This window comes from Poromitra crassiceps, assembly GCF_964638095.1.
Source record: "Poromitra crassiceps genome assembly, chromosome: 9".
Taxonomy (NCBI): Eukaryota; Metazoa; Chordata; class Actinopteri; order Beryciformes; family Melamphaidae; genus Poromitra; species Poromitra crassiceps.
The window spans coordinates 9,482,711-9,507,123 of record NC_139630.1 but is presented as its reverse complement, the minus strand read 5'-3'; the positions used below and the strand labels follow the sequence as shown (position 1 = coordinate 9,507,123).

At 44.8% G+C, this 24,413-nt stretch overlaps 1 protein-coding gene across 5 annotated transcripts in view; it reads left to right on the top strand.

The window, feature by feature from the left end:
* afdna (afadin, adherens junction formation factor a) overlaps positions 1–24,413 on the top strand; it is a gene marked incomplete at its 5' end in the record, with an annotated part of 255,668 nt that overhangs the window by 167,823 nt on the left and 63,432 nt on the right. For all 5 annotated transcript variants that reach the window (XM_083643598.1, XM_083643599.1, XM_083643601.1 and 2 more), the window contains one exon: positions 378–458. In XM_083643598.1, coding sequence (XP_083499724.1) covers positions 378–458 — 81 coding nt within the window. The remainder of the gene's footprint in view (positions 1–377; positions 459–24,413) is intronic.

Here is a 24,413-nt window from a genome sequence, read left to right as displayed (position 1 = left end):
CCCTCACTTTCCCCCTCTCTCTCCCTCTCCCCCCACCCAATTACCCAGCCCTACCCAAATGAGCCTGTGTGTGTGTGTGTGTGTGTGTGTGTGTAACCATGATGTGGTTTTCATTCTTGACTTGACTCCAGCTACCACAGGTTCCTCTGTGGTCTCCCCTCCCTCCCTCTCTCTCTCTCTCTCCCTCTCCCTCCCTCTCTCTCTCTCTCCCTCTCTCCCTCTCTCTCCTCCCTGGTCTTCTGTTCATCCATAGTGTTGTAGAGGCAGACAGAGGAAACATCTCACACACTGTAGAGCGTATCTCAGGACAATCTGACCTGAAGTTTCTTTGTGCTCCTCACACCTCCTCTCTTCCTCTCTTCCATCTCCCTTTTCAGCCAATGAGGAAAGATCCGGAGGTCGTCACGGTAACCCTGAAGAAGCACAACGGCATGGGCCTGAGCATCGTGGCCGCCAAGGTAGGAAACACTGTGTGTGTGTGTGTGTGTGTGTGTGTGTGCGCGCGCGTGCGTGTGTGTTCCACTTTCAGACATGAAGTCCGGACTATGTCCGTTGAATCAGGTCTGGACCTTACCTGGACTTTCCCTTTCATACAACAGGCGATGTTTGATGTAATTTGTTGTCACACATGAGTAAATATTCTATGTGGTTTACCCAAGAGTGCAGGGGGACAGAGGTGCAGGGGGACAGAGGTGCAGGGGGACACCTCTGCTCTAGGATCTAACTAAATGGCCAAAGTTGCAGTGGCGGACATCTTCAGTGGGACAGCCCACCATCTCTATACAGCACAAGGACCATCTTTTTCCCTTATTTCCGGGGATCTCTCCAGTTTCGCTCCTACTTGCAGAGAGTATTGAAGGCATGAGTTGAAATCTCTTTGACAACAGTGCTGCCACCATTTTGGCCTGAAAAAAAAAACCCTCCCTCCTTGGCCAGTGGGACAACAGCACAGAACCATGACAGCCATGAGGTGTCTCCTTCAGGCCAAAATGGCAGATTTGCTGTGTGCTGATGTTGCAGTGGAACAACCTGTTCTTATCAATCCAAGTTCTTTGCTACTTCTTTCCTCTGATTATCTGCAGTGACGTCCACTCCACATTGGTCTATACTGTACCTTTCTCACACACTTTCAAATAGGGATGGGCAACGGATTTCGAATATTCGAATAATCGTTTTTATGATCAAGATCGACTTTTATTATTGAAAGTCGAAAATCGTTTTTTTTATATATATATATATATTTTTTTTACCTGCGCCTGTCTCTTTAAGAATGACATGTTTGTCCATGTGACGTTGCCGTAGGAACTGCGCACCAGAGCTGCACAGTGCGCACTGCAGCAGAACAGCTCTGACAGTAGCTCTAGAAACGCTAGAAACGTAGTAGAAATAGTCTTAAACTGTCTATATTGCAGCAACACTCAGCCACAAGGAAAAGCTTTCAAGGCTCCTTACTGCATGAAGAACAACTGATATTCTGTCTACTGTTCCCTGAGCCATCTCGGCGCTACGCTAATGCTAACGTTGCTAACGGCTAACGTAGGTCTGGCTGCATTTTTCCATAGACCTTGCATAAAGTGCATATAAAAATCGTTTTACTTGGTCAAACCAAGCGATTCAACTATACTTAGAATCAGGGGAGACCATGTCAAATTCGACTCGCAATTTATTTATTTATTTGGGGGGAGGTGGGCGAACTTCGACTAAAAGTCGACTTTGGCCCAGCGACTTTCGACTAGTGTTCTTGCTAGATATGCCCATCCCTACTTTCAAAGGGCTGTTAGGTAGGTGTGTGTGTGTGTGTGTGTGTGTGTGTAAAGTCTTTTTTTTAATCCAAAAACCGGTCTGAGCTTTTCAAGAATTTCCTTTGTAGCAAAACTTGCCTCTAAAGACGAGAAGTTTTCTATTTTAATGTCCAAAGCCGAACGCTGGAGCCTTGACAGATATTTGACAGGAAATCCAAAAATAACCGGGATGTTTTGCTCTTGGCTGACAACACGGAGCTGTGTGTGTGTGTGTGTGTGTGTGTGTGTGGCTGGCTGAGCGACCTGGTGTTGACAGAAAAGGCAGCTATTTTAAATGGTCTGTTTTCACTCTTGAGTCTGACATCAGGACAGAGACTAAACAGTGACTTTGCAGAGAGAGGTGTGGATCATTCCCCAGCAGAAATAGCCAGCGTGGTCTTCTCAGGGTGGATAGCTCTAGTCACCTTGTTGGAGATGGCTCTACAGATGTATCTCCAGGACCATCAGTGTACATCAGCCTGTTGGATGTTCCAACAGTTTGAGCTTCTTGAGAACGTTTCCCTCCCAGGCTTTTGACTGCATCATTTGAACACTCAAGAATATGTAGCATGTAGCATGTAGCATGCACCACAAAGAGGAAGGAAACGACCAGCAGACAATGCTACTGGGCCTTAACATTGTACTGTAGGGCCATTTGCATTGATTTAGCCTGTTCTATAAGACACCTGAACCTTTGACCTTTGTGGCCCTGCCTACCAGTGGCACTGTAACCTTGTCTGCCGCTGAGTGATAGGAATGAGAGTTGAAATGGTCGGTGCTAGAATGGATCGGCCGGGGCGACGTGGGGAGTGATGATTGGTTGGGTTTTAGGCATGGGGAGTGATGATTGGTTACGCCGGCTGCAGCGCACGCATGCGCGCGCGCGCACACACACACACACACACACACACACACACACACACACACGCGGGGGTCGGCAATTAATGGGGGCTCAGGGCAGTTTTGGTCTTAAAGGGTAACTAAACCCTAAAAGGCATTGTTTCAGAGTCTAAATTACTATGCCTTTTGTCATTGTGTTTTATCCTTCATTGTGTTCGGTTCTATAAAAGCCTTTATTTTTGTATTGACTATAATTGAGTGATGCACTTTTATTAGAACAATCATATTATATCAGAAGTAGGGATGCACATTTTCCACACATTCCAAACTCGATCAGGTTAGGTAAGGTTAACGAGCAATCAATCGAGTAATTGTAATTAAAATTTTCCAAACCATGCCAAAAAAAAAATCTCAATAAAACCTTTACAGCAGCAATTTATTGTGTATTTCTCACAGCATTGCATAGCATAGCCTACGCTATGAAACATATGAAACACATAAAAACGTAGAGGCATAACTTTTAGACATGTCAACATTTGCCAGAATCCCCGTCGCGGCTGCACGGGCTCACTTACCGCACGCAGATAGTTTACTTTTTCTGCTGCAGTGCGTCGCAGCGTCGCAGCTCTTAAACGTTGGAGCTGAGTTGCTCAGCTCCAGTCCAGGTGAGACTGGACAATAAACGAGAGTCAGGTTGTAACGTTATAACACGTTTCCACATTTATTCTCAGACAGCTAGCGCCTAGTGTTAGCACTACGCACACTAGTCAAGGGAGCTAGGCCTATGTGCTGTAGCCTATTGTATTTTTAATTAATTTTAATCGGCCAGGAGAATTTTATCGGTTTTATCCTATCGGTTGAAAAAAATCCATATCATGCATGCCTAGTAAAAACAATGGAAAATGTACTTTTTAAGACAAGATTGTCAAACGATTTTCGAAATTTCTATAATAAAAGTCGGTCTTGATAATAACAACAATTATTTGAACATTTGAAACTCATTGCCCATCCCTATTTGTTAGCACTGGCATGGGTGTGGATGATGACACATTCACCGTGTGCCTCCCTCTCTCTCACTCTCCCCTCCCTCTGTCTCTCTCTCTCTGTCTCTCTCTCTCCAGTGGAGTGAGTTTCCTGCTTCACTCTAGAGTGTGTGTGTGTGTGTGTGTGTGTGTGTGTGTGTGTGGAAATGGGAAGGAAGGACGTGCTTTGGGAATCTCCCTGTTGTGCTTTATTTCCAAAGCTGTGTGTGCGCGAGCAGGGGGGTGTGTGTCAGGCATGGAAAACAGGTAGGCAAGAGGGCTTAAGAGAGAGAGGTAGAGAGATATAGACGGGCAGAGAGAGAGACAGAGTTTTGACAGGCAGCTGCTTGAATTCTCAGTAAACCCAAACTGGGCTGAGCTCTCCGTTCTCTTACATAACTGTGTGTGTGTGTGTGCGCGCGCGCGCGTGTGTGTGTGGTATTTGCCTGGCGGAGCTGTAGCAGCGCTCCACCTCAGTCAGAGGAGCTGGGAGCCCAGCCAGACGTCAGCGCTGGGATTGGCTGTGCCTTAACGAACTCACTGCAATTAGGAACTTTTTGAAGCACTTCACCGCACTTGGGAACTTCCTGTGGAATTTACTGCAACTTTTATACAGGAACTTTTTTTGCGCGTACTTGTAGGGTTTGACAGCACTATTTCAAATTGTACTGGAAATTTGCACTACATTGTTTTTGCACGTTTGTAAGAATTTAGGAGTGCTCTTTAAAAATTTCAATACTTTTTTTTTAGCACGCATAGACCCCTTTGCAGGATTTTTTTTTTACACTACTTTTGTAATATATTAGCATGTGTGTAGCAATTTATTTATACTTTTTATGCATAGATGTATGAATTTACAGTGTTTTTAAAATGTGCAGTCCTATTTGAATTTACAGTACTTTTTTTAGCACACATGTAGGAGTCGTTTTCAATGTAGCAGGACTGCCGAGCCAACTGGATGTGTCAGTGCATGTTAGCAGGCTGAAGCTGTGTGTGTGTGCGCGTCCCAGTCTGGACGTCCCATTGTGAACTGGTCTGGACAGGACACCGACCAGCTGCCCCAAACATGTGGTTCTCTGTGGTGGGCAGGAAAGACCAGGTAACGTACGCGCGCGTGTGTGTGGGTGTGTGTGTGTGTGTGGGTGTTTTTACTTAAGTCGAAATTGGGGACACACACCCGAACTAAGACCAGGTGATTGGGGACGACGGGTACAATTTGGGACAAAAGCCTGTCCCCAATTGGTAAAAAGCTGACTTTAGAGTCAGTGCTTAGGTTTAGGTTTAGGCAAGTAGTGGTTATGCTTAGGGCTAGTCTCCAGGTTTAGGTTTAGGCAAGTAGTGCTTATGCTTAGGGCTAGTCTCTAGGTTTAGGTTTAGGCAAGTAGTGGTTATGCTTAGGGCTAGTCTCCAGGGAATGATATGTAAATACCCCAATAGTGACGTAACAAGTAAGACTGTGTGACATCAACACTATAGTAACAATCTTATACTAGCATCTTATTAGATGATTGCAGGCCACGCTGGGCGAAGTTGGATCTAATAAACTTGTGTAGGACATCAGGTTAGATGTGTAGACTGTACCATGATGACCCCTACTGGCTGTACTACTGTACCATGATGACCCCTACTGGCTGTACTACTGTACCATGATGACCCCTACTGGCTGTACTACTGTACCATGATGACCCCTACTGGCTGTACTACTGTACCATGATGACCCCTACTGGCTGTACTACTGTACCATGATGACCCCTACTGGCTGTACTACTGTACCATGATGACCCCTACTGGCTGTACTACTGTACCATGATGACCCCTACTGGCTGTACTACTGTACCATGATGACCCCTACTGGCTGTACTACTGTACCATGATGACCCCTACTGGCTGTACTACTGTACCATGATGACCCCTACTGGCTGTACTACTGTACCATGATGACCCCTACTGGCTGTACTACTGTACTACTGTACCATGATGTACTGGCTGTACTACTGTACTACTGAACCATGATGACCCCTACTGGCTGTACTACTGAACCATGATGACCCCTACTGGCTGTACTACTGAACCATGATGACCCCTACTGGCTGTACTACTGTACTACTGTACCATGATGACCCCTACTGGCTGTACTACTGTACTACTGTACCATGATGACCCCTACTGGCTGTACTACTGTACTACTGTACCATGATGACCCCTACTGGCTGTACTACTGTACTACTGAACCATGATGACCCCTACTGGCTGTACTACTGTACTACTGAACCATGATGACCCCTACTGGCTGTACTACTGAACCATGATGACCCCTACTGGCTGTACTACTGTACTACTGTACCATGATGACCCCTACTGGCTGTACTACTGTACTACTGAACCATGATGACCCCTACTGGCTGTACTACTGTACCATGATGACCCCTACTGTACTACTGAACCATGATGACCCCTACTGGCTGTTACTACTGTACTACTGTACCATGATGTACTGGCTGTACTACTGTACTACTGTACCATGATGACCCCTACTGGCTGTACTACTGAACCCTGATGACCCCTACTGGCTGTACTACTGTACCATGATCTGGTCTTTGCTTCAAAGCGCTGGTCCTGCATCGTGCAGTGAGAGAGGTTCAAAGATGGCCGTTGTAAAAATCTTAGATAGCCAAGGATGACCGGCCGCTACGACGACGTCCGATAACAACCAATAGAAATTCTGCATGATCATATCATTAGGCTATAGATGCTAAATGCTAGCAGGCTAATAAATAGTTGACTTTACTTCAAGCTCTCTCGCAAAATCTGCATCCCCACATTCTCCTCCTCGTCTTCTTTAAATGCTTTTCCAGACACATAGATTCCACTTTGCGAGGGCTCCATTCTCGCTAAGCTTTTGTCAGTTCATTGTTGACGTCTCTACAAGACAACATTGATTGATGGGCTGCTGACGTTTGATTATCGCCTGCTGATTGACAGGTATTGATGGAGACGTGCGTCGTAGCCAGTAGGTGTCACCATCGTACGGTCTACACACACATGAAACCTGATGTCCTACCCAAGTTTATTAGATCCAATGTTGCACAAGAGGCAAAGTGACCGCCTATTTCCTGCTTCAGCACTGTACCAGAGATTTTCATCCGCCGTTTATTTTCCCATAGACATTTCGTAAAATGCTTATAAAATAGTTTTACTTCGACGAACCAAACGGTTCAGCTAACGCTATAATCAGTGTTTTCTTTAAACCCACATTTGTTTTAACGTTTTGGTCCCAGTGAAATGTTATGCGATCCCTCCTGTTTCTAAATATATCTGTACCGTTTGGTTTGAACCAGTAAAACAATTTTTACTGTACAGTGCTGAAGCAGGAAGTGACGTTCCACTTTGCCTCTCTGTAAGATTGCTAAAATCTTGCAGTGTGTGTAGAGGGCTTAGAAGGCCAGGGACCACATAGTCGGCCATCACTAACACTGCATCAAGCCTCTCTCTTTCTAAATGTCTGTGAGCTTCTGCTAGTTCTCATCATAAAGATCCTTATTGTTGTAACAGTGATTCACCTTGATGCATGTCTCAAACTACAACATGTTGGGTCCTTGAATTTGATGTTGAGGAAGGTGTGGGAACCCTGTAACTTAATTGAAGTACGCACGTGTGTGTGTGTGTGTGTGTGTGTGTGTGTGTGTGTGTGTGTGTGTGCGTGTGTGTGCGTGTGTGTGCGCGTGTGTGTGCGTGTGTGTGTGTAACACAGTTAAGGGTGTGTATGTTCCATTCACATCATTTCTGGATGGACCCGTTTCCTTCAAAATTGAATTCTTCTTTCCCGTCTTGGTTCTACTCTGTGCTAACAAACTGAGACTGGTTATAGCTGTTGTGAATATAACAAACTGAAACTGGTTATAGATGTGATTAATATAACAAACTGAGGCTGGTATTGGTCGGTCTTGTCCATGTTTGCTCTCGGGGCCACTCTGCTAATGGTTAAGCTAAGGTCTACATACAAAGGTTGTGTTGCTGATACAGTATATCGTCGCTGTCGTTCCAGGACCTCAAATCTCCAAAACAGCAACTTTTCAGGAAGTAAAAAAAAACCTGTTTGCTCTTAAAATACTGAACCAAACGTCGTCAAAGTTGGCACATGTCTTAATTATAGTTAGTTTCCCGCTGAATGTGTCATTACTTTATTAATACCGGTATCTTACCTGGATAAGCTCAAATGATGTTGTTTATATTATCAGTCCGACTTGGAAGCACTTTCTCCCGGCCAGTCAGGCAGGAGAGAGTCGTATGCTCATGCACGAGCCCCCAAGCTCCAGGCCGCGGGGGCGCGCGCAGGAGCAACAGCATTGCCCCTCGCCTCTCATGTCCGAGGCGGGGGCATGGGCATGAGAACAGTCTGACATAACGTAGCGTTAACGTTACTTTATTCTCGTCAGAAAACACTCAGATTTGCATGTTAAAACAAGTTTGCAGCCTAGGAATAACTGGAAAACATTGTATTGATCTATTAACGTCAGAGGAAGCCAGGATTAGTCAAAACAATATGAGAAATACACAGCAGGTCTGTCGTGTGACTTTTCCGGGTTTAGTGTCCTGCGTGTGTGGGGGGGGGGGGGGGGTACAGACGGAGGTAGGGGACGAATTTTGAGGTTTGACTGACAGATTGAGGGCGAATGGCGTTACGAGATTTACTCACAAGCTCGTTTTAATGCTTTTCCATTGGTTGCATTTGTTAAAAAACCCCACAGAGACGTGAAGGGTGACCAATGGCACTGATTTATGACCAAAAGTGAAAAAAGGGAGATTCGAGGTCCTGGCACAACAGCGACGATATGTAAGGGTTAATGCACGATGAGGTGTCCATTATCAGAAATTAATGGACGACCAAAGGCGTGAACTTCCGCGAAGTCCATTGATTTCTGTTATGTCTGGTCTGGTCTGGGTGAATACTGGTTTCTGATTGGCCGGCAGGTTTGCATTAAAACCATTTATAAATCCCTCCATCGCTATGAAACAACAATAACAACTATAGCTTGTTTCTAGTCACAAGTAGCAACTTCACCTTCGGGGGAATGCACTATAAATAATACATTTTAATCTTGTCGGTTATTTCAGTCAATGAACGGTTAATGAGCGTCGGTCGTCGGTCAGGAAAAATGTGCTAAAATGCTCAAATTTAAATATGCTTTATGGTAAGCGTGATGGATCCGATCATGTTTACTGACGACGTTTTGTTTTGGATGCGTTTGTTATCACTTCTCTTATTAGAGGTGGTCAGTCAGTGTTCCTGTCCCATGATGCTCTACACCAGCGTTGCCCAATACTAGATTGTGATCTACCGGTAGGGTTGTTGGAACCAATTTCGAGATTCGAATATAATTTGATTTAAATAAATATGAATAAAATCCTATTATTATTATTATTATTATTATTATTGTTATTGTTATTGTTGTTGTTATTGTTATTATTATTTATTATTATTTTATTTGTTTTAATACGGCGGATCTTTCCCATCTCACCTTGGCCAACCAGTGTTTGAAAACAAATACTTCTGTCACATGTGATGAACTATTAAAGTTTTCTATATCCAGAGTCTGGATATAGATCAGTGGTCTGACTCTGTTTATGCATAAACTAAATCCTACTCATGTATAGCTAACTCGGTATCTACAGTATTTAACATTATAGCATTATTAAATAATGTTAAATAAATAATATAATACTGTTAAAATGTGCTAAGTATATACTTGGGAGGGGACCAGGGGAAAAGAAGTAGCTCGCGACTAGTTTTTATTTTTCGTAAGTAGCTCTCATCTTAATAAAGTTAAATGCTGTTTCACAGGTGTTTCCACTCTTGAGAAGAAGTACAGAGAAATAGTTGGAAAAATGGGAGAGAGCAGTATGTTAAACAGGTCAGGTCAGGACTGACCTTGACAACAAGTCCAACTCAGGTTGTGCGGCCGTGCGCGTGCATGTGTGCATTTGATGGTATTGTCTCAGTCTTCCTCCCAGCTGGACTTGAGGAAGCAGCCCTCCTCCTCCTCCTGTGTTTACATGTTCCTCCGTCGCAGGACAGAACTTAACACTGCTTCTTTCCAGCTGCAGACAGCCTAACACCAAACCGCATTCAAAAATATTACCTTTACGTTTTCCTCTACTCGTCTTATCGGCAAATGCATATACTGTACATGGTACAACAGCACTTGAGACATTTTACAAATCATTAGCATCCACTTTTCAATTCGGTTAATATATATATATATATATCTATTGAAATACTGTGCTGCTGTTAAAGTTCTTAGGTTTTGTTCTACTAGCTATGTGCCTTTTCCTATCAGCAAGGCTGCATTCAATTGACAGATTTTGCTTTTTAATGGAGTTTGGTGTAGAGTTCTCTTAATGCGAGAGAGAGAGAGAGAATCGAACGTATCGGAGCTAGAGTGTTTCTAGCCAGTAGTCAGGGTCCATTTTAAACGGAAATTCTGTTTAATGACATTTTTGAATCTTTTTTAGTCTCCAGTGTGTTTGAAGTGAATGTTTGCTGATAGAAGAAAACGTACCAGCGGTGGAACAAATAGTGTGAGAGAGCTACCTCCCTCTGAGGCCTGGGACAATGGGAGGATGTACCGTAGCCCCCCCCCCCCCACACACACACACACACACACACACATATACTTTCCTGAGGTATTTAACTCATTGAGTGCCATGGACGAACATGTTCGTCATTTCAAATAGTAACGTAGAGTGCCAAGGACGAACATGTTCGTCAATTGCGTTTTTTGACGGTGGGGCGTTGATCAAAGCCTTCTGCCTCTCCTGTACAAATATTATAGCTATTGGAGGTCTATAACCTATTTTACAGAACCCTTAGGTGGCGACAGTGCTCTCCAGGTTAACAGAAAGGCAGAGAAAAACAGAGAATAAGTCGTTGGTAGGGGTGTCACGATACACTCAGTTCACGATACGATACGTATCACGATACTGGGTTCACGATAACGATACGATACGATACGATTTTAACAATATTTTTTTAAACTTGAATAATGACAATATATGACTGGAAAAGTAGTATTTTATTTGAAATGCACAAATACAAAACATGCTGTTGTGGGAAATTGTTATTACAATAACAACTAGAAAAAACATGAGATTGGAGATAAGGCTTATCTTGAAATAGAATGAGTTACACCGTCACTTAGATTTACTTTGAACTAAAAGGTTTCTCAGCAGTATAAATTCTCATTATGCATCTTCAGTTTTTCTTCAAACTCAAACAACAAGACTTGCATCTTCAGTTTTTCCTGTCAAGTAAACAGTTTTGCCAGAAACTCAATTGAATGGTTTCTCTCCTGTATAACTTCTCATGTGTCTCTTCAGAGACTTGTTCAACTGAACTACTTTCCACACATTGAACTTCAACAAACAAAGACGTTTCTTAGTCTATTTTTTGAAGGGGAAAAAAAAAAAAAAAAAAAATTTTTTTTTTTGCGATATGATATTTCATCTCAACGATACATATCGTGACGTTTTACTATCGCGAAATTTCGTGGGACGATATATTGTGACACCCCTAGTCGTTGGGGAAACGGAAATCGCATCGCATCCGTATGCATCGATATGCATGAAGCGTTTTAACGTTAGATGTGCCTGCAGCAGCCAATCTGCTCCCACAATTGAGCTCCTCCATGTCCGCTGCGACAGCCCATTCGCATGATCAGCCGTTATTATTCTCAACTGGAAGCATACAGTAGTAGCCGATGACAAACACACGCGGAAAAAGCTGGATGTCGCGCACCCTTCACAGTGCAGAGAGCCACCTCCCATACAGGAGGAGTGTGCAGTTGAGGCGGGGCGGGGCAGGGGGGGGGGGGGGGGGGCACGCAGAGCAGCACACAACACTGACCCAGACAGACCCAGGCAGCAGGACAGGGTTGGCAAACGCAAGCCAGAATATCCGATGCCCACCAGCAGCAAATCAAGATCAGCAAGAAGCTGCAACCAGCAGCGCACGCAGGGGCCAGCGCTGCTGGTTGCAGCTAAAAATATTATTCTGCCAAACAAAATTCCCTGGCCTTCACTGTTTTATTGAAGGAAATAATTTTTGAGGTGTGACTACATCAGAAAATTAGCTTCAGAGTCAGTGATGTGTTTGAAATGTTAAATTTCACAAAAGGGCCATTATCTCAGCTTCTAGAAAACAACTGCTCTTTTTTGTTAAATCAAGCTATCTTCTCCGGCTGATAACTAAAGAACGGAAAATGATATCAATAAACCTGTTTTTGCTGATGATAGAAAAGAGTCTCATCGTTCTTTTTGCGTGTTCATTGTTTACATAGTAATATCACACAATATTCTGTGGGCCTCGAGAAATCACTGAAAAAAGCTCTGAAACTCTGGCACTGGGAGCGTCCGTTCTCCAAAAGTGGCTGGCACTCAATGAGTTAAGGTGTGTGTGTTAGAACATGTGTCTTAAAACTATCATGCCTGGAGAAGTTGGAACCCCTCATTAAGGTATTGCTTGCACCTGTGTTGACCCTGCCTTTTCGACACAAAATGGCCACTGTGAAAAGGGCCTATTGGAGAGCTGCGTGTGCCCAGTTCATCGTCTCCAGACTCTCCACCCTACAATTGCATGTATCAAAATTCTGTTGATCGTAACATGACATGAGGTTCAGTTAGCTGTGCACAGAAACAGCCGGTAGAAATAATTTTTACTTTTAGACTTTATTACATTTCAGAGCCTGTACTTTTTTACTTTTACTTGAGTAAACAAGTTGATTCAGCACTTCTACCTTTTACCAGTCTTTTACTCAAGTAAAGAATGTGTGTACTTTTCCCATCACTGGTACACACACACACACACACACACACACACACACACACACACACACACACACACACACGTGTGTGCGCACATACACACACACACACGCACACACGCACACACACACACACACACACACACACACACACACACACACCCCTAATAAGTACATCAGTGAAGCTTGGTCCATATTGAGGCTGGTGTTCAACGGAGCTTAGCGTGCGTGTGTGTGTGTGTGGGCGCGCGCGCTGGAGCTTGATCTGTGTGTGTGTGTGTCTGTGTGTGCGTTCAGATGACGTTGACCGACAGCGTGTGAGAAGCACCACATCTGGTTTCACTTTGACCCCCAGACCCAACTTACTGGTTCTATAGCTTCATTATAGCAACAGACCTGCTGTGTGTGTGTGTGTGTGTGTGTGTGTGTGTGTGTGCACACACACACACTTGTGAGCGTATGCGGTTTGTTTATACATGTTTGGCTGTGTGTGTGTGTGTGTGTGTTGCCTACTTATTTGACATGTGTGTATAGATAGATGTCCATACTTTACATTACATTACGTCATTTGGCAGACGCTTTTATCCAACGCGACTTACAATAACACATTTTTTGTCTGCAATAGAACAATCAACTATGGAGCACAGTCTATGACAACTACAGCTTCTGAAGGAACAGTGGTACAAGTTTAGGTTAGTGGTACAAGGTTGGTTAGGTTTTTTTTTTTTTTTTTTTTTAATATAAGGAAAGAGAGAGACGAAGTTAGATCAAGAAGGGCCCAGATGGAGCCTGAAAAGGTGTGTCTTTAGTCTTTTCCGAAAGATCGGCAGTGATTCAGCAGTCCTGACCGAAGGTGGAAGCTCGTTCCACCATTGAGGTGCCAGGGACGAGAAGAGTCGAGATCGGGATGAGCGACTTTTGAGCCCCCGTAGCGAAGGAGGGGCGAGGCGACCTGCACTGGTGGAGGAGCGAAGGGAGCGGTGAGAGGTTTGGAACCTGACCATGGATTGCAGGTACCGGGGAGCTGTCTGGTGTACTGCCCTGTAGGCCAGTACCAGTGTCTTGAATTTGATGCGGGCCGAGATGGGAAGCCAGTGGAGCTCCTGGAAGAGGGGAGTGACGTGAGAGAATTTGGGTTGGTTGAATATCAGACGGGCTGCAGCGTTTTGAATGAGCTGAAGCGGTCGGATGTCGGTGGCAGGTAGGCCGGCCAGAAGCACGTTGCAGTAGTCCAGGCGGGAGGAGACAAGAGACTGGACCAGGAGTTGAGTCGCTTCTCTTGTGAGAAAGGGACGGATTTTGCGGATGTTGTAGAGAGAGAACCTACAGGAGCGCGCTGTAGCAGCTATGTTGGCAGAGCAAGACAGCTGGTTGTCAAGGATCACCCCGAGGTTCTTGGCTGTTTGGGAGGGGAGTACAGTGGTGTTGTCAATGGAGATGGAGAGATCTGCAAGAGGGCAGTCTTTTCCTGGGAGGAAGAGTAGCTCGGTCTTACCAAGGTTGAGCTTGAGGTGGTGGGCAGACATCCAGTCGCCAATGTCTTTGAGGCATGCAGAGATGCGAGCCTCGATTTGAGTGTCAGAGGGGGGGAAAGAAAGGAAAAGCTGGGTGTCATCAGCATAGCAGTGATAAGAAAAGCCATGAGAAGAGATCACATAGGCAAGAGATCTGACATAGAGAAGGAAAAGTAAGGGGCCCAGGACTGAGCCCTGGGGGACACCGGTGGTAAGAGGACAGGATCTGGAGAGGGACCCTCTCCACGAGACCTGGTATGAGCGGTTAGAGAGGTAAGAAGCAAACCAGGAGAGTGCAGAGCCTGAAATGCCGAGGTCAGACAGAGTGGAAAGAAGGATTTGGTGGTTGACTGTATCGAAGGCAGCAGACAGGTCAAGGAGGACAAGAACAGAAGAGAGGGATGAGGCCTTAGCAGTGTGAAGGGCCTCTGTGACAGCAAGAAGAGCTGTCTCAGTGGAGTGAGAGGCCTTGAAACCGGACTGCAGAGGGTCCAGGAGGTCATTTTGGGAGAGATAGAGAGAAAGTTGTTCGGACGCTGCTCGTTCGAGGGTTTTGGAAAGGAATGAGAGAAGAGAGACAGGTCTGTAGTTGTGAATAGCAGTAGGGTCAAGGGAGGGTTTCTTAAGCAGAGGCTTGACTCTTGCAGTCTTTAGAGCAGGGGGGACAAGACCAGAGGACAGAGAGGAGTTAATGAAGGTAGTGAGGAAGGGAGATATGTTAGGTGAGATGGTTTGGAGGAGAGAGGAAGGGATAGGATCGAGGGGGCAGTAAGTGGCTCGGTTTGAGCTGATGAGTTTAAGCACTTCATCAGGAGAGAGAGGAGAGAAGGAAGCAAATCCAGGGGCAGGGGGCTGAGGAGCAGGATTGGAGTCGGGAGTGTTAGTGAGGGTGGCTGGAGGATGGAAGGAGGAGCTGATGTCGTCCACCTTTTTTGTAAAGAAGGTTACAAAATCATCAGCAGAGAGGGAGGAGGGAGGGGGAGGGGAGGGAGGGTTGAGGAGCGTGGAGAAGGTGGCGAACAGTTTACTGGGATTGGATGCAGAGGACTGGATTTCAGAGATGAAGAAGGAGGTTTTTGCTTTAGAGACAGCATCAGTTGAGGAGTCTCCCTATTTTTAACGCTTTCTCCTGCTGTGCTCCAGATTGGTCATTTCTCCCGTTAATCTGCTGATTTCAATCTGCTGGCTGCAGCACTCGGACTGAAGATGCTGGTATCATATCAGTGTTTCCCCTACCATTCAACAGCGCCCCCGCCAGGCCAGAAAAATAATTGAAAAAAAAAAAAAAAAAAAAATCTGCTCTCCACAAAATTTCAATAAAACTTTATTGCATATTATTACAATACAACAATACTGGTGTTGACAGTGTTGACAGTCATAGAAGATGCCAAATAATTCCCCACCCCACCGTTGCGGTCGGGGTACGTTTCGAAATCCCTCCAGGCCTGAAAATGTTTCTAGGGGAAACACTGCATATGAAACTAGAAGAGCTAAGGCAGGCTGCCCAATACGTCCATCGCGATCTACCGGTAGATCACAAAGCACGTGCTGCTAGATCGCCTTTCCCATCCCTAAGAATCCATTTAAAAGAGAGCGAGAGAGACGCGAGGCGCGCGATACTCCTGTACTTGTTTAATTGTTGTTATTGAGTCTATTTCTGCAATAACTGCACTTTATGGCTGTTTAAACTAGACAAACGCCGACATTACTCCTCGAGACGATCAGGCAGGGAGGCGGCCATTATTGTTTTGTTACTGCAGTGCTAGTGGCGTTCCTGATTGGCCAACTTGCGCTGTCAATCACAGCGCAGTCACTGATTGGCTCTTCCACTCTTCCGCTTCTGCTAAACCCCCCCCCACTGGCTTTGGGGCCAGACCGTCACGCAGAACCAAATGAAATATGAGTTCACGTGACGGGCTGGTTTACCAGGCTAGTTTAAATGTAGGCTGCAGTGGCTAATCAGCTACTGTGACTGCACTGAAAAATACAGCAATCAACCCATTTGAGAGCAGGAAAAACTAAGCTAGTTTTAGTTTGGATATTCGACAAGACATTCACAGCGAATGTCTGTTCAATATCCAACCTCAAACTAACTTCACCGCGGTGCAAATCTCCTCTCTTCAAATTCAGTGTGTGTTTGGGTCATAGCCTTGAGAGAGCAACAGAGTATGTCCAGTATGCCCTCTTGCGTGTTTGTCCTTTCAGCTAATGCTAGCTTAGCTGTAGCTCCAGGCTTTGGTTATTCCAGAGGAAATGAAGGGTTACGCAGCTCTACTCCATAGACATGTTCTCATCTAAACCCCAGTTTTCTCAGGGCCGGGCCCCTTCAATACAAACAGCTGAAACGCTCCTCCATAACACAAACAACAACATGAACCAATTGAGCGTAAACCACAAAGATTTAAAGACATGTTTGTGTGTTTAAAATCAGTTTGTGCTGTTTGACGAGCCGAGCTGAAAGGGGAAATACTTTGAGGGAAAACATCTTTGATGCTAGCATACAAGATGCTAGCTGAGGAAGCCTGCCTGTCTGTCTGCTGACACAAGTCTGTCGTCAGTGTTCAGTATTTGCCACCCAGGTGTGTGTGTGTGTGTGTGTGTGTGTGTGTGTATAACAGCATGAAACTTCAGCTCCATATGAAACAGAGGCTGGTCGATAATAAGCCCATTCCCGCTGCACAGTGTTGGGAAGTAACGAGTTACTAGTAACGCGTTACTGTAATAATATTACTTTTTCCAAGTAACGAGTAGTGTAACGAATTACTATAGAATAGAAGTAATAATATTACCGTTACCCCAAGACAAAAGGACTCGTTACATTTCCGTTCTTTCTCTTGTCTCGACTCACTCGTCTTTGTTTATTACTGACGTCACTTCCGTGCGACGTGCCGCAAAGCCCACAAAGCGACAACAACCACGTTAGTTTGAAAGATGTAGCGTTTTATATTGAGAATGCGTCCATGCGTCATGTGTTTACACTGCTGCTGATGTTACAAACGTGTTATTAAAACAGAAGCTGTTTAAAAGATATGTCTCATCACTTTGAACAGGTGTGCTCTCATCAAGCATGTCACTTTTATGGATTCATTCATATAGGCTGAACTGGTCATTATCAGCTGCGGCACCGGCAAAGCGATCACACGTACGCACATGCAAAGTGTGAATTATGATGACAAAGGATACAATTACCAATTTTGTTGGATGTAACGGAAAAGTAATATAACGGATATGTAACGAGTAGGGGTGTCACGATACACTAATTTCACGATACGATACACGATACGATACACGATATTGGGTTCACGATAACGATATGATACAATATATATATATTTTTTTGTGATCAATTATTTTTATTGCAGTTCCACATCTTCCATTATACAGTTTACACATACATTCTTATGTATGACACAAAATGGCCACTGCCCCCCCCTTCCCGATATCGGTAAGTATTCATATCAGTGGTACAGATACATTCTATTTCCTCAATCGATCCGTTATTAAAGAGGCAGCTTCCTTCCACATTTGCAAGGTGGTGTCTTTGGCCTTGTTTACCCGGGCCGTGGACAGTTCCAGCATAACCAACCTCCTGAAAGTAACCCAACCATTTCTTAATGTACAGTTTATGTGGCGGTAACCAACGCTGCACTATCAGCTTCTTAGCAGCAGTTAACCCCGCGAGCCATAACTTGCGTTGTCTCTCACTCAATACCATGTGTGAATCATCATTGAGTAAAAGAAGGATTGGTTCGAGCGGTATAGGCGTGTCAATCATATCAGATAGAATTGATGTCACTTTCTTCCAAACGTCATAGACCTCTGGGCATTCCCATATCATGTGTTTAAACGTACCAGGTGTATTGAGAGAGCACAAATCGCAGTTAGGGCTGGCTTCATATGAAATCTTGTGAGTGGTGTATAGTAGGCTCTCTGACAGATTTTAAAGTGGATTAATTGATGGTTGGGGTTCTTTGATGAGTGAAAAATGTTCTCCCAGACGTTTTCCCAATTTATGTCCCCTTCCTCCACAGCCAGGTCCCTGGTCCAAGTTTTAGTCAATGGCATAATGGCTACAAATATCTGGTCTTGTAGAAGTGTTGTGTTAAAGCGCCATCTAGGGGTTTTGTTGAGCTTGTGGCTCCAGTCTATTGTCATTGTCAGTGGATTATGATCTGATAATGTTGCTGGTAGTGTCTGAATAGGTTCTGTACACCCCTTCAAACTACGAGAGATCAAAAGGTAATCGATTCTGGAATAAGATTTATGGTAGGCAGAAAAACATGTATAATCTTTAATGCCCGGGTTCTGAATTCGCCATATGTCAATTAAATTTAGATTTTCTATCATGGTGTTTAAAGCCGTTGATGCTAACTGCTGAGCATGTGAGATTGATTGGGTGGATCTATCTAGTGTGATGTCGCAGACTGCGTTCATGTCGCCTCCTATGACCAGCTCATATTCTGATATTGATAACAATTCCTTGGTGAGCTCCGGGAAAAAGCTAGGATCAAAGACTGCTGGTGCATATATTGTCACAAAAGCTACTTTCTTACCATATAAAGATGTACATATATATGCTATGCGACCACAGGTGTTATTACTCGTCTTCACCACCATTAAAAGCGAGTTCCTTCTAACCAGAATGACCACTCCTCTAGAATAGAGAGCTCCAGGGATGACGTATTTTTGTAGGCTGAATGCGGAAGTCCCGAACTTCCTGGTTCTTCACTGTTTCTGTCTATGGGATTTTTGAATGGGTTTTTGGCGCGATGCTTCAAATAATGTCTGTGGGCAACGCAAGTTTAATCAAACGCGAACCAAGGTTCAGCGGGATAATCTTCACACATGAGGACCACTTTCATGAGTTTTGTAGCGTAAATGCGAGCCCTAGAAGTAAAATGCTCGAGCTAAGCTAATCCAGAACTACACACTGTCGCATAGGCTTCACGTCACGTCAGCACTCAACCTGGACTGTTGTTGATGTGTGCACTGATTACCCCGGGCTGAACGGGGCTGAACCAGGTGAGGGAAAGATAATTTCCGTGTTCGCCCTTTGAAGTGGTGACGTTATTGACGTATATATCCTCATCGACTCAAAAGTGTAGTCTCATTTAGCCGTTTGCTAGCTAGCCGTCCTTTTAACGGCACGTAAAAGCTTCAAAACTCGTAAAAGTGGTCCTCGTGTGTGAAGATGATATTACTAAACACTGGTTTGCGTTTGATTAAGCCAGCGTTGCTCAGAGAGATTATTAGAAGCATTGCGCCAAAAACCCATTCAAAACTCCCATAGGCGAAAACTGTGAAGAACCAGGGCTGTTAGCATCGATGATTTCCGGACTCGTTCCTGGAGCTCTCTATTTGAGCTCCCACTAGTTGACACAGCAACTTTGTACAGCCTATCTTGAAAGCGGCGGACATCCTCTATTTTTAAATGAGACTCCTGAATGAACGCTATATCCACCTTTTTACGACGTAATAAATCTAATTTGACTTTAGCATTCACACCCCGGACATTATAACTCAAAATTGACAGTTTAACCATTATCAAAACTGGTCCTGACCCTCCTAACTGCAAGTGAAAAAGATCCGTCCCTGACATGCGCACCACCGAGATCATAGGGTTAGGGTTAGCAGGTAACGCTGCTTGACCAGATTGCTATCATAACTTAAACTTGACCTCAGTGCGATTATCTCCAGTCCGTGCATCAAACCAACCGCGAGAACAGCAATAACGAAAAAGAAAAGAAAACAGAGAATAATGTCCTCCTTCAGGATGGCCGAATAAACGCAAACTCGTCAAGTCTTAATGTTCCTTAACTCATTGAGTGCCAGCCACTTTTGGAGAACGGAAGCTCCCAGTGCCAGAGTTTCAGAGCGTTTTCAGTGATTTCTCGAGGCCCACAGAATATTGTGTGATATTACTATGTAAACACCGAACACACACAAAGAACGAGGAGACCCTGTTCTATCATCTGCAAAAAAAAGTTTATTGATACCATTTTCCGTTCTTTAGTTATGAGCCGGAGAAGATAGGCTGTTTTGAGCAAAAAGACAGTTTTCAAATTATAAGCTGAGATATTCAGCTTTTTGTGAAATGCAGCATTTCAAGCACATTCACTGACTCTAGCTAATATTTTCTGATGTAGTGACGTGGTGTAGTTCTGTGCAGCCTGCGTGCCCCACCCCCCTCTCCCCCCCTCTCCCCCCCTGAGCTGCAAACTCCTCCCCACACGCACACAGTCTATTTTCGGAGCCTCCGTTTTTGCGCCGGGCGGCTGACGGCGGCTCCCGGGCGGATCCCAGCGCGACAAGGAAATGCCAAACGGGACTGCAGGAAAAGGTTTGGCCGTTCGGCGTCGGGTGCTGCCTTTCTGGCGGGTAATCGTGTGGAGAAACTATATGCAGACAGATAGACAGAGGCAGAGGAGCTCAGTTGTGGGCGCGGATCGCAGCCAACTGTCAGCTGCAGACAGAGCAATCTATATGGCTCTGGCTGCAGCATGCATCGGTTTCTCTTTGATCACGGCTTTCTCCTGCACAAAGGAAAGGATCTGAGCGCCAAGGTTTTAAGGTGGCGCAGCTGCCGTGTAGATTTTTAAGGTGGCGCCGTGTGATCCCTTGAAGGGATTCATGCTCACTGGCTGGGTACGACCTTAAACAGCAGAATTATGGAATAATATGAATTATGATATTGGGACGTCCACAGACGTCCCTGGCACTTCTCGTTACTTTTTTTTAGGACTTCCACAGACGTCCTTGGCACTCAATGTGTTAATTATTGTCTGGGCCCGTGGTCTGATCCATGTCCTTTTCACCCTGTTGATTCCTCTCATCTGGCATTTGGAACCGGTTTCTGTGCGCTGCTCCCGCTGGCACCCCCCCGCCTCCGGTCTCGTTGTTCAGGAACTGCGCCGCCTCTCGTGCCGAAGTGAAGGTACGCTGCTCCCCTTTAAACGTCCTCTTCAAAGTGGCCGCGTAGATCAGGAAACCCGGGATGCCTCTCTCGTACAGCTCCCTCATCACATCTGCATAGGCTTTTCTCCTTTCGTTTGTGAAGGCGCTGTAATCTGCGTAGAATCGGATGTTCTTCCTTGCCTCACGGGCCCCCCGCAAGATAGCGTTGCGGTCTTGGTACCGGAGTACTTTGAAGATCATGGTGGTCTGCCCGTCGTTCTTAGGGCTGTAAATCCTGTGAGCCCGTTCCATCTGGACCTTTTCATTCCCCAGTGATGGGATCCATTTGGGTAGCATGTTTTGCAAAAAGGCGATTGCATCGCTGCCCTCTCTGCCGGCACCAATTCCTGTAATCCTCACGTTGTTGCTCCGGTCTTGGTCTTCCAGTGAGGCCACCTTCACTCGCATCTTATCCAATTCGGAGGTGTTGTTAGTCACATCACGTTTCAAGGCCCTGGTATCGCCCTGTATGCGGTCTACTTTGTCGACCAGACCCTTGACTGTTTCCATGTGGGTGTCCATATTATTCTGTAACTTGTCAACAGAGAGCTTCATCCCGTCGATAGCTGCGTGAACGGCCCGTGTGACTGCCATCTCGAGGCTAGCCTGTTGTTTTGCTAGTGCCAGTTCAATGACCACGTTGATGTTGCTAGCATTAGCTTCCTCGTCGTCCTCAGAAAACTCCCTGTCCTTGCGTTTGGACGCTGGTTTTGGCGAGTTAAGTTGATTTTTAGTGTCGCCCATGGCTGTCGCTACTTTTTTGCTTTGCGAATATAGAATGCTGTGTGGATAACCTGATTAATTTGCGAAAATGAGGGACAGTTTGTGAGAGCTTCAGAGCTCTCCGACCATTGCGTCTGTAGTAGGGCTGTCACTTTTCATTCGAAATTCGAATGCAATTTCGAATGTGGGGGAGGGGGTTCGTTTTCGAAATGTAATTTGAATGTTCGAATTTTTTTTTTTTTTTTTTTTATGAACCAAAATTAACCAACTGCTGCTTGCTGGTAATGTTAATCCCATGTCAGAAAAAGTCTCCACATTTGTCGCGTTAGTCTCTTCTGAGAAAGATTGTCTCCAGGGTCTGAAAAGTTGTCTCGAGTTGGATGCAGCCAAGTTTGTGAGGCAGTGTTGTGACTGTGAGCGTCCAAGCTAACACGTCGGGCTGATGCCCGGTGGCCTGCAGTGGGTTGCACCAGCTGTGCGTAAGTTGAAACGTAAGCTAGTTTGAAAGTAAAGTCTCACTAAGTCCGAGTTTACGCACTACTAAAAATATTTGGGTTGCACCAAGTGAAATAGTTACAACGTAGGCATAAGTTAGAACTTAAAATTTACACCTACGTCTTACTAGGTGTAAAGTCCTCCGTAAAATAGCAGTTGGCACGGATTGCAACTTGGCACCGTGGCGCATCGTTGTTTTGCGTCCGCAACGCGCTCTCCGTGATAAATTACACCCTTTGATATTTATGACTCACGCTTTTGTTTCCCACAAGCTGCAGCACTGCATACAAATTAAAATAACCGCAACAATTTAGTGAGGCAGGATGGTGGTATAGCCTACAATACAGAGATGCTCACAAGTCATTTTTTGCAAGTCCAAGTCAAGTCTCAAGTCTTTGGTCACAAGTCCAAGTCAAGTCTCAAGTCTTTGAGGGGCAAGTCCAAGTCAAGTCTCAAGTCTTTGGTCACAAGTCCAAGTCAAGTTTCAAGTCGCTTACGGTTGTAATGAGTTTTACCATCTGCTGCATGCCATTCGGTCTGCTTAGATTAGAACACTGTATAGCTATGGAAATCAAAGCATGTATCATTCATCACTCTTTATCTGCATACAGTATCATATCTGCATATCAAATCATTAACTAAAGGTATATAAACAGGCTATTGCAATGGAATGTGAAAAAATCACAATGAACGCTTTCCTTTAAAGTCAATAACTGTATTTTACAAACTCAGTTATTACACAACACATGCAAAACATGCAACTATTGCTAACACTATTGCTGCCAAATTATTCAAAAAGGAGGAAAAAAAGTTGTATTAAAACATGGAGTTTGTCTATAAGCCTTTTCCTGACTGACTTTCTGAAGCTCATCCTTGAGTCTCTGTTCCAGGAGTGGTTTGTGGCAAGCCTGAAATCAAACAAAGAAGCTAGGCTTGTCAAGCAAAGACAGAGGCAGGTTGCAGCAAATGATGAGGTCCTGTATTATGGATTCAGTGATGGCCTTCTGTCTGGGATGGCTGTGGTTGTATAGTTGTACAACCTTTGCCTGACTAAAGAAGGAATCAATGGTGCTCTGTCCCTCTCCACTGGCGACAGTCTTCGCTTTTCCAAATTCAGTAAACCTGTAGATGAACAACATTGGAAATGAATTAGCAAAACAAGAGTAACATCAATGTTGTATAATTACACTGGGTCTCAACTAACAGTTTATAATCTACTAAATGAACACATCTCTAGCCTCTCAAACCCAGTGTAATGCTGTTACCCTAGGTCGGACTGTAATGTTAACGCTACGTGGTCCACAATAGCCTAGCCGACATAACAATTAACTAGTGAGGTGTTTCTCTCATAACTGTCGTTAACCAGTAGATTGTAGCAGCAGAACGGTTACCCGATCGTTTTAACAAGTGTGGTAGCAAACATTCATCTTTCTAAAATACAAGGGAACGAGAAAAACTACAAAGCTAATGTTAGCATTATTCTGCTGCTATCTGTTGGAGGGAAGCTAACGATAGCAAACAAGGCTAGCCACGACGCACAACTATAAGCCTTTATAATCAACCTTTATAGTTGTGTGTCGCGGTTATGTGCTGGCTAAACACCTCGTTATTAGGTCGGCTACAGGCAGGTTTAGAGGTTTGTTTCTGACCATGTAACGTTAGCGTTAACGTTACAGGCTTATTGGGTTAACGTAGCTACATTACACTGGGCTAGCAAGCTAAGCTAACGTTAAATTATCCACCAAGCCATTCACTGACCTTTCAGGGTGCGTTTTCAGGTGCCTGATAAAGTTACTTGTCGTCGATCCAGCATCCTTCATCGTCATACCACAGGCGTTGCATTTAGCGATTCTTTTGTTGCCCCTTGTGCAAAGTCTTTTTAGCCAAAGCTGATAATAAATGGTACATCGGCTGCTGCTGCAAGTGTGCTCGCCCGGCTCGCCGTAGGCAATGATGGCATATTGCTTGGCTAGCTTGCAGCTCTGTAGCCCCGGGCGTGCGCGCACGGCTAAATAATGGATCGGCCGGAAGGAGGACATTTCCGTACTTTTTCCCCCTTATTGCTCACGAGTCCCAAACCTCGAGTCCGAGTCAAGTCTCAAGTCTTTTGAGGACGAGTCTCAAGTCAAGTCTCAAGTCTCTGCATGTGCGACTTAAGTGCGACTCGAGTCCGAGTCGCAGACTCGAGTCCCCATCTCTGCTACAATACTGATGAAGAGCTCACAGATAAACATTAACAGTAATATGAACCTAAACGAACGTTAC